The sequence below is a fragment of the Pseudomyrmex gracilis genome, unplaced genomic scaffold (assembly GCF_002006095.1).
Source record: "Pseudomyrmex gracilis isolate BER0280 unplaced genomic scaffold, ASM200609v1 scaffold_248, whole genome shotgun sequence".
In the NCBI taxonomy this organism is placed as follows: Eukaryota; Metazoa; Arthropoda; class Insecta; order Hymenoptera; family Formicidae; genus Pseudomyrmex; species Pseudomyrmex gracilis.
Window position 1 is genome coordinate 200,674 of NW_018020832.1, and position 9,534 is coordinate 210,207.

Sequence of the window (9,534 nt, forward strand, 5' to 3'; positions counted from 1 at the left end):
AAAATGTGTTTTTCAATATATAAGTCAAAAGTTATCTTCTTCAGTATCCAATAGGAAATGTATTTTTTCTAGAGATTTATTATACAAATGGTTATCCCTAAAGAACAAATAATTCTATTGGATAACAAAACTGACATTTATTAAAGTCCGAAGTATGAATTTTATCGTTTACAGTATTTCTATTATTGCTCGTCAAGAGCGCTGGTTTTATTTGCGACAGTGAGGCAGTGCAGTGAAGTATACAAGACCTGAGAAAACGATGCTCAGTGAGGACCAGTGACGAAGGTGTACACGCTTAGGATGTGTGCTGAAGGTATACATTTTCCTGAACGACTTCTCTTCGCTTTTTGATGGAATGTGCTTCTTCCGATACGCATGTCTGCCGAACAAAAATTACAGAAGCTAACGTGAAACAGAACTCGTCAACTAGAAGATTACAGAATTTCGTTCAGTGCTAAGGGTAAAGAACGTTCCAATCTCAGTTATTTTCAGGCTATTCATCAGAAATCCGCATTGACAAAAATGGATATCAATGTTGCAGCGTACTACGATTGTGCATCGTCGAAACACACACTGAATTCTAATGATACTTAGATTCGAATGTTACATGTAATCGCCTCAGCTACTTATCGCTGAGAATTTGTTGTCTTGTATTCCAGTTATGTCGGTAAATTGGAAAACTGAAACAGTACTTATTTGGAGATAGATATTGGTAGTATGTCACAAGCAAAATGCATTTTACTTTGGAATTGTCAATTGTAGTTTGAAAAACATATGGTGAGTAAACTGTGTTTTTCTTATTTCTCAACTTAAATAGATGCACAATCGTATAGATGCAATATCAATTGCTTCCCTATCAACAGCTATAATAATTCCTGCTTTGTAAGTCTGTTTTTTAACTCTAATTGACTGGAACTGTGCTGTGGAAAGTCTAGAAGTTATTAGAAAACTGTGAGAAGCACATATGCATCATATATACATATATATAATTTCTTATTAAAAAATCAAATTTTCTAAATCTTTTCTGTAAGCGAGAAGGAAAAACAGAGATCAGTCTACATTTGTTATATGACATACAGAGTGCTATAAGAAAAACAAAGTAAATTGTGTTGAAGAATATTGACCTTGATACTTATTTACTTTCTAGCTTTTATACTTAATGTCACAAGCAATAATTCTTTTCATTCTTTATATATGTGTATATAGAATTTTTAAATGTACATGCCTTACATGATAGATTTCTATTTATGACAGACTGCAATTTTATTATATGTATAGTTTATTATATTTTATAATTTATAATTTTCAAGATTATTATTACAAAAAATTGATCCATATGAATAACAGTATTAAATAGAACAACATAATAATATTTATATTATACAATTATTATATATATAATAAGCAATATACAAAAACAAATCAGTATTTTTGCATCAAATTATACAAGTATTAATTGTTATTATTCTAGACTGAAAAGTATATATGGAATCAAAATGGGACGCAGACGAAAAACCGAAGTAAAAACATCTGAAAAAACATCGCATAAAAATGTACCTGTACGTAAGTCAAGCAGACAAATAGCTAAAAAGCAGCTAGAAGAAAGAAAACTAAACGGTGACATTACACAAACATCTTCAAATAGTTCTGATGACTTCAAGTCTGTCAGTGAAGGTCGTAGCCAAGTTACATCTAAGAAAAGTCAAAATCATCACAAAAAACATAGCAAACATAAAGTTACTTCTAACGATAGTGTTATTGTAAATAACTACATTTCTCAATACAAGCAAGATACTGGTGAGAGTGACAGTCAAGACAACATAGATAGCATAATCAATGAAAAAGAACTTAAACCAGAAGACATACAAGCAATTGTTGGTACTCCAAAACCAAACAATGAATCTTTATCTGCCTCTACATCTATATCAAATGAGGTGGAAATGTGGTCGGAAGATGTTATAGAAGAAACGATAATTTGTGAAGAAATGGAAGTAGAAGAGAATGTTATTAACAATAGTTATTCTCTGGCACAGAATAATGTTATGGTTGATCAAGTACTACTTGTAAACAAACCGGATATAGAAGACAAAAAATTTATGGATTTTATTATAGAAACTAAAGATGGTGCTAAATCTGCAATTTCCAACTCAAGAAATATTTTAAACAATGATTATTATGTTACTTCAAAAACTGTTAACAATATATATACAGATGAATTGGAAAAGTCCATATCAAATTTGCACCAAGATGAATCTGTAATTCAAAGTGAAAATTCTAACACAGATTTCAGTATGGATAAACCTTACATTAATAAAAAGAAAATAGTATTGGGAGAACAAAGTGATAAGAAACAAAAAAGCAACAAACCAATATATGACAAGATAAGAAGAGATTCAGAATCAGTTTCTAATGAAATACATATGTATTCTGTTAAAGACAATCGTGGCTTTTCTGCTGAGAAAGAAATTAGTGAACAAGAAAGTAAACACTTAGAAAGAAACAATATGTGTGCAGATTCATCAAAAGAAGATACATATTGTAAAATAGATAGTAAATTGGCAGATATGCAAATAAATGAATGTTCAAAAGAAATACAAAAGTTGGTTAACGATCTCTCAAGTGTGGACAGCAGTGACTCTCCCATACAAATTTCTTTCCCTACGGAAAAAATGCCACCTGTGGATATGGATGATGAAAGCAGTTCGTCGATATTAGACAAAATGGAGCGATTGCACCATCCGAATTCCGTCAGTCCTTCTGAGATATTGTCAGGATCAAATAACGTTATTCGAAGTCAAGATCAAGATATCTTAAAATCTAATTCATGCAATGACAAAATACAATGTGCAGATCGAGTTTCTCTAAAATCGAAAATTTCACAGGATATAATAAATATAAGTCAGCAGAAGAATACTGAGCATTTAGCAGTTATTGATGAATTTCAAGATAGCGAAGGAGATAACAACAAAGACGCAGATGACAAATTGTGCAGTAGTAGTGAAAATAGTAATGACACATTGTTATCAATTAGCAATGGCAAAAGACAGGAACCTGATATAAAAACGGCTAGTAACATTGACAAAAAAGTCGAATTCAGAGGTCGTAGTGGCAGCACGGATACAACGGGTTCTGAAAGTGGCTCGAATAGTTCAGGTGTAAGACGAAGTAGTAGAATTCGATCTAAGATTGGATTAATGAAACAAAGGTATATGAAATTAAAGAATTTAATCTTAAACTATAATAAATATTATTGAACTACTATTTTTAATAAATAAATACTATTCAACTCTTTTAAAGTAATAACTACTATTCAACTCTTTTTAATATGATAAATAAGCATACATAAGATATTTTTCTGCATCTGATAATTACACATTATTTCTTAGTAAAAATCAAGATAAGTTATTCTTCTCAATGATGCAGTTCAGTTTATCAGTGCCAAAAAGTAGTAATACAACGCGGTAGAACGTTTAATGTATAATTAATTAAGCATTGCAAAAAAAAAAAAAAATAAATCATGACTTAGCAAAATTTCCGAAATATCTATGCTTTAATTTATCTCAAGTTGTTTTACTTTTTTTTTAAATTAAAAAAAAATGTACAAAATTTTGAGATAAATTGGATCATTAAAGTGGAAAAACAGCTCGAATTGGCGCTTGAGTTAATTTTTCTAAATTTAGCTAAAGAATTAAATGTCAAAGAACAAATTTTTTTCAGATCTCGTGGACGTGGCTTGGTTACGAAACTTAATGACAATTTGAAAACCACTCCTCAGCAAGAAAAGGAGAAAGTAATAAATAATGTAAATCCTTCAGCTACACAGGAAATAAAGATGAATTCTGAGATTCAATGCGATAAGGAAACTAGCTCTGTCAAAATATCAACGTCATTTGATACTTTGGCTCCTTTAAGTGCTAGTTATAATACTACAGGATATGATTCTGATTCTTCAAAGCCAGTTAAAGTAAAATCTCGATGGCGAAGATCAAGTGAGCTTGAAATGGGTGGATCAAGTGCGGGATTTGTTTCTGTCATTGCTCCTATGACATCTATAGCGTCATCTGAATTAGAAAATTGTGCATCAATAATCACAGGAGAATCTACATCATTGGAATCAAAAGATAATAATACGAATATAAAATCGGAAACAGAACAAGATAAAGATGCATCAATGACGTCTAATAACTGTTCATTAATAGAAATTCCGAAAACTATAGGTGCGAAGATTCCTTTGCCAATGCTTCTTGAAGCAGAAAATAGGGAAATGGAGGAAAGACTGAGTCAATTTGAACATCTGCGTGAAAACTTGTATCTTACTGAGAGGTAAATAGAAAATCGCGACAATTAAATATAATTACTAATCAGAGATTATAATTGTTAATATGAAGAACATTAATAGAAAAAATTAAAACAAGGTTTTCATTCAAGTAAATATTATATTTTTTAAAGTTGCTAAATATGCGTATATACAAGATATTCATATTTTGGTTACTATAGGTATACAAATAAAGAAACTAAAAGAATGGTATGTGATTGTTTTCTAACTGAAGAAGACATTGAGAGAGGTGAACATGGTTGTGGAGAAGACTGTCTTAATAGACTTCTCATGATAGAATGGTAAGCATTCATTTACACTAGCCATTTTACTTTTTATCATTTATACTTATATACTGTTGAAATAGAAATAGCAAAATGAAACTAATTATTTAATGAAAATAGTAATAATGGTTTTTGTTTATTACAGTGGACCTAGATGTGTAGTAGGTGACAGATGTACAAATAAAAGATTTCAAAATTGTGAATATGCCAAATGTGAAGTGTTTCGAACAGAAAAAAAAGGTTTTGGATTGCGCGCTGTTGTCGATATAATGGCGTAAGTAAACTTTTATTATTTTATATATTTCAAGTAAATAAATGAATAAATAAATAAAAAGATTTTTGAATATTAAATGAAAAGAAATATATACTCACATATATAAAATGTAAAAAAACTTATATTTTTATATTGGTTTTTTAGGGGTGAGTTTATAATGGAATATGTGGGTGAGGTGGTAGATCCAAAAGATTTTAAACGCCGGGCGAAAGAATATTCCAAAGACAAAAATAAACATTACTATTTTATGGCATTGAAATCAGATCAGATTATAGATGCTACCATGAAAGGAAATATATCCCGATTTATCAATCATAGTTGTGATCCAAACGCGGAAACACAAAAAGTAAGTTTAGATTTTATGCAACAAGACAAAAATAATTTCTTGATATTAAAATGCGTATGTTTTATTGATTGAACAAATGGTTTTTAGTGGACAGTAAATGGAGAATTACGAATAGGCTTTTTTAATACAAAATTGATAGCTGCGGGTGAAGAAATCACATTTGATTATCATTTTCAACGTTATGGGTATGTTTTTCTTAATGACATATTATTCTTAGTAAAACAAAATAGAAAATAGTTATTGTTTAACTATTTACATAGATTATATATATGCAAATATAAATCTTTATTATGCTATTTATGTATGTGTTCAATAAAATATTAGCAAAGAAGCTCAAAAATGTTATTGTGAGGCGCCAAACTGCCGAGGTTGGATAGGTGAAACACCTGAAGAAGAAAAGGAAAAGATTGAAAAGAAAGAAAAACGTGAAAAAGATACGAAGAAGAAAAAGGAGGAAAAGAAACCTGCCGATTATATGGAAGATGAGGATGTAAGTATATTTCTACAATTAAATGATATTACAAATGACATGATTAATGCAAAAATAAGTCCTTGTATTTTTAATAATGTAAATGTAATCTTTATTTTTTATTCGTAGTTGGAAGAAGAAATAGACAAATTATGTTTGGGCGGTTTTAAAAACCGTGCACATACGCTAACGTTGAGCAGATTAATGGTTCGTAGCAGAGAGTTAGAACACAGAACGCGCTTGTTACGTCTTATACAAGATGGTGAACAACCTTGTCGAAGATTGTTCTTGGACTATCACGGTTTACGTTTGATTTGGAGTTATGTGATGGATATTTCTACAAACGAATCAGAAGAGGCTCAACATTTCCGTTTGGAAGTTCTAAAGACTCTCAATACACTGCCAATACCGAATAAGACAATGTTAAAAGATAGCAAAATATATGAGGTAGTTGAAAGATGGTCGAAAAGATTGTATCTTTCTCCAAATGGCGATTCTCCAGAAGACGATCAGGTTAAATCGAAAACGATTTGTGAAGACTCAAACAGTACCTCTGATAGCAACGAGAAAAGAAGCCCTGATGAACGTCTGAATGACATTCCAGATAAGCATAATAACAATGCCGAAAGTTGTTTGCCGATTAATGAAGCTAAATTAGAAACTATAGAGCAGAATGTCATTCCTGATTTAGCTTCTAGCCTTCTGGCTGAATGGTCGAATTTAAAAGAAGTTTTCAGAATACCAAAAAAAGAAAGGATTGAGCAAATGAAGGAGCACGAACGAGAAGCAGGTTATTTTCCGTGACATATTCATAATACTTAAGAAAATTGAATTCCTAATTAACAATTAATTTTTCATTTTTGTCGCAGATCGGGGATATAGAGAAGAACTCGAAAAAGAAGAGAAGAGAGCCACATCGTACGATAGGTATATAATTCTTATATAATAATAATAAATTCTTTACAATATTCAACAATCCATGCAACAGATAAACAGATAAATGTTCTATATGTAATTTATTAACTAATTTTATGAATTCCCAGACATAGATCTGATAGATACAATCGGAATGAAATAGAGAAACGTAGTGACAGACGTCGTGGTCGAGAATCGCCAGAAACAGAATATGGCAGAACAAAAGATAAAAGAGTAGAAGAACGGAGTAGCCTAGTTCCTATACCACGTATGACAAAGTATGAGCGTAGGCAATTATTCGCATTGAAAGTTGCGAAAGAAGAAGAGGAGAGACAACGTCGTCAACAACAAGAATTGTGGCAAGAGCATGAGAATAGATGCTTAGCATTGGGTATAGATCCTCATACCACTGCCATGGTTGATCCACAAACTGGTTATCCTGTGTTTTATAATCCGACATTAGGTCAATGGCAACATTATTCCTCTCAAGGTTATTTAAATATACATAAATTATTTATAACAAAAAAAAATTTATTTTGTTAGTATATTATGTATATTTTATTTAAATTTATACAATATAAAATACGTATGTATACTATATATATACGTATAATATATACGTATGTATAATATATATTTTCTTCAGAAAAATATATAATATTGTTTTTTTGTAGATGGAGGAGACGTAGCGCAACAGTGCACTTCTGTATACGTAGAAGGTCCTCAATCTGCCGGTATAATAGGCCAAAGTCCTCACGTATTACCGTCAACACCTGACATGTCATCTGGAATTCCACCTTCTGGCGTGCCACCTGTAGCATATTCCTTAAGTCAAGCGCCTGGATTCAACCAAACATCTTACTCTTTGATTTCACATCCACAAACATATCCCGAAGGACAACTATCTCTTTCAAATAGTTTAGTATTTTTTTTATATATAGAAGTATCTCATATATATATATATATATTTGTATATTTGTTTATTATATAGTTCAAATTTTTACTTTTTCTACATAAATTTTGCATTATTGCACAAAAACATTTGCAGATCAACAGTTTTCCAACATTACACCCGTGGAAAATGTTACGAGTCGACCGCAACCTGAAATTCCACCAATAGATCTACCACCAAAATGGAAAAGTGCAGTAGACAGCAGAGGTAGAACGTACTATTATCATGTAAAAGAAAGAATATCACAATGGTTACCTCCACCACCCGATCATATCGGAGTACAGCCGGACTCGTCATCTACTTCGGAATCTAGCGAAGAATCTAGTTCGTCAAACGAAGAAGACGAAGATATTGATGATGATCATAACGAGGATCAAAAGAATGATGATATGGAAATGAGTAACGTTTTATCAGAAAATATTGTGAGTGCATCTAAACCAAATATAACTAAAAAAGTAGGTAATCTTAATTTGACCGGAAGTTCGTTACCATTTCCTGAGTCTAAAAAAAGAAGAGATGGATTGGTCCAAGAAAGAATTATTAGTGTGAGTATTATTTTCTTTAGCAAATAATAAATTTAAAATGAGAAAAATTGCAGTAGTCCGTAAAAAATGTATTAAGTTTTCCATCATATAAAATTTCTCAATTTTAAGACGTGCGGATTTTATATTTCTAGCTCTTATATTTTTCCAATCAATTAATATATATATATATATGTATATATATTATTTTACAGCCACGTAGAGAAGAGGACCGTATTGATTCTAAAGTTTATAAAGAAATAAAAGAGAAACTACGACGACAGAAAGAAAGAGCAAAACTGAAAGACCAACTGAGAAAACACAGACGGAGCATAAAGGTGAAGACTCATTCCCGACATGGACTGAGCAAACAATCGATACCAATATCAGGCGAAATGTCTCCTACATCTGAACGAAAGATTAAAGATGCATTTAGAACAAACATGGCGAATGTAATGGTTCACTTCTTGAATCCGTATAGAAAAACTGATTGCAAGCAAGGCAGAATAACCAATACTGAAGATTTTAAGCATCTAGCTAGAAAGGTACGTTGCGTCTAATAAATTTATCCTAATGTCTTGTGACAACGTTCTTCAACGATTGTAATGTCTGTTACAGTTAACACACTTTGTACTAGCAAAAGAATTAAAGCACTGTAAAAGTGTGGACGAGTTGCAGTGTAATGAGAATGTTAAACATAAAGCGAAAGACTTTGTACGTAAGTACATGAGCAAGTTCGGCGCAGTGTATCAAAAGAGTACTGATGACGATTAACTATGTAATTTATAAAATGGTGACAATTGTTATTTATTGTGCGAGCTCTGTGCGCTATTTCTCTGCAATCTCGGACTATTGTGAGATATATTTAGATAACGTATGGGAGATGTTTGTAATTGTATGATTGTAAAATAGAAAAGTTTGTATATGTGCGTGATACACGGTTTTTTATGATTTAGCAGTTAATAAACTAGCAAATTTTTTAATTTTCAATATTTTTTGTGTAAATTGTACACACGTTTGTATGTACATGCAAACTATGCACACACAGACAGACACAACGTACACTCACAAATGTACGATATCTTTTATAAGTAAATATAACTTATGTGCTTCTATATGTATATTAGCGCTCGGAAATTTTAGAAACGTTCGAATTTAATTAATTAAGAATTGCTCAGAAGTTCAATTGTTTGGAGAGTTCGAATCTGTTTGACGAATTATATATACATATATATATATATGTATATATATATGTATAAAAGTAGACGATAAAGAAATTTATTTGTTTCTTTCTCTTGACCTATTTCGAACTGTTCAAGCTAGTTGTTCGTGTTTCTGCTTCGAACTGTGAGTAATTTGTATTTCGTTCGAATCTATTGTCTCTGAGCTCTAATATATGTATGCCTATATGTACGTACACGCATATATATATATATATATATATATATATATATATAT

At 31.1% G+C, this 9,534-nt stretch overlaps 1 protein-coding gene across 2 annotated transcripts; it reads left to right on the top strand.

The window, feature by feature from the left end:
* The first annotated feature begins 220 nt into the window (after positions 1–220).
* Positions 221–9,491, top strand: LOC109859218 (probable histone-lysine N-methyltransferase CG1716). Of its 2 annotated transcripts, none has more exons than XM_020437231.1 (15): positions 221–460; positions 1,472–3,205; positions 3,718–4,323; positions 4,498–4,617; positions 4,745–4,873; positions 5,018–5,219; positions 5,307–5,404; positions 5,544–5,709; positions 5,818–6,478; positions 6,558–6,615; positions 6,732–7,093; positions 7,278–7,520; positions 7,652–8,100; positions 8,292–8,621; positions 8,695–9,491. In XM_020437231.1, exons 2-15 carry the CDS (start codon positions 1,497–1,499, stop codon positions 8,848–8,850), a joined length of 5,289 nt encoding a protein of 1,762 aa, XP_020292820.1. In that variant the 5' UTR covers positions 221–460; positions 1,472–1,496; the 3' UTR covers positions 8,851–9,491. The 2 variants fall into 2 exon arrangements, with proteins under 2 accessions (XP_020292820.1, XP_020292821.1); XM_020437232.1 differs by having other exon boundaries at positions 235–313.
* Positions 9,492–9,534: the final 43 nt, after the last annotated feature.